Source organism: Branchiostoma floridae, chromosome 18, assembly GCF_000003815.2.
Source record: "Branchiostoma floridae strain S238N-H82 chromosome 18, Bfl_VNyyK, whole genome shotgun sequence".
In the NCBI taxonomy this organism is placed as follows: Eukaryota; Metazoa; Chordata; class Leptocardii; order Amphioxiformes; family Branchiostomatidae; genus Branchiostoma; species Branchiostoma floridae.
In genome coordinates this window covers 8,511,659-8,512,331 of record NC_049996.1, presented here as the reverse complement: position 1 = coordinate 8,512,331, position 673 = coordinate 8,511,659, and the positions used below count along the sequence as shown (strand labels likewise).

The window sequence follows — 673 nt, the reverse complement described above, 5'->3', positions numbered from 1 at the left end:
ATGTCTCGCTGACAGCCACGAGGCATAAAGACAACGGTACAAAATAGAAAGCCCGATAAAAACGCATAAAAACACGTAAAAACAACCGGAGCCGAACCTCTGCTTGGACAGTAGGCTACATAACGCATTCTATGACATCCGTTTTTGAAAATTTATGGCATATATATATATATATATATATATATATATATATTCATGCCCCATTTGCAGCTTTTGGCGGCATTTAAAATATGGTCCAAAGCTCTTTTTTTTTATGCCCGCGCGAATGTACTTCAAACAATATACAGAGGTTTTAAAAAATCAGTCGTTAACTGAACGAACTCTGTCAGGAGTAGTAAGCATGACCCAACATTGCACTTTGTTCCAATCTACTGTTTATCTTAAAAAGCTCATATATAGCCCATTCGACCAGAGTTCTCAATAGCATCAGATCTCAGCCACAAAGTTCGCTGGCATACACTAACACAATTCTATAGCATCCGTTTTTGGCAGTTTATAGCATAGATTTCATGCTCATTTTGCAGCTTTTGGTACCATTCACAGTATGGTCGGAAGCTCTATATCTTTCGTTGCGCTTTACAGATCTAAGCTCCAATGTGGCAGAATTAGTCTCTACCAGACTCCGGGGCGCTGGAAAACTGTAGAAATGGAACAATGAACATTCATAGTATTG

At 38.8% G+C, this 673-nt stretch overlaps 1 protein-coding gene across 1 annotated transcript in view; it reads right to left on the bottom strand.

Annotated features, from left to right (window-relative positions):
- Positions 1-612: 612 nt before the first annotated feature.
- LOC118406063 overlaps positions 613-673 on the bottom strand; it is a 34,164-nt gene continuing 34,103 nt past the window's right edge. The window contains exon 16 of the mRNA XM_035805921.1: positions 613-638. Within this exon, the coding sequence (XP_035661814.1) occupies positions 613-638 (26 nt within the window). The remainder of the gene's footprint in view (positions 639-673) is intronic.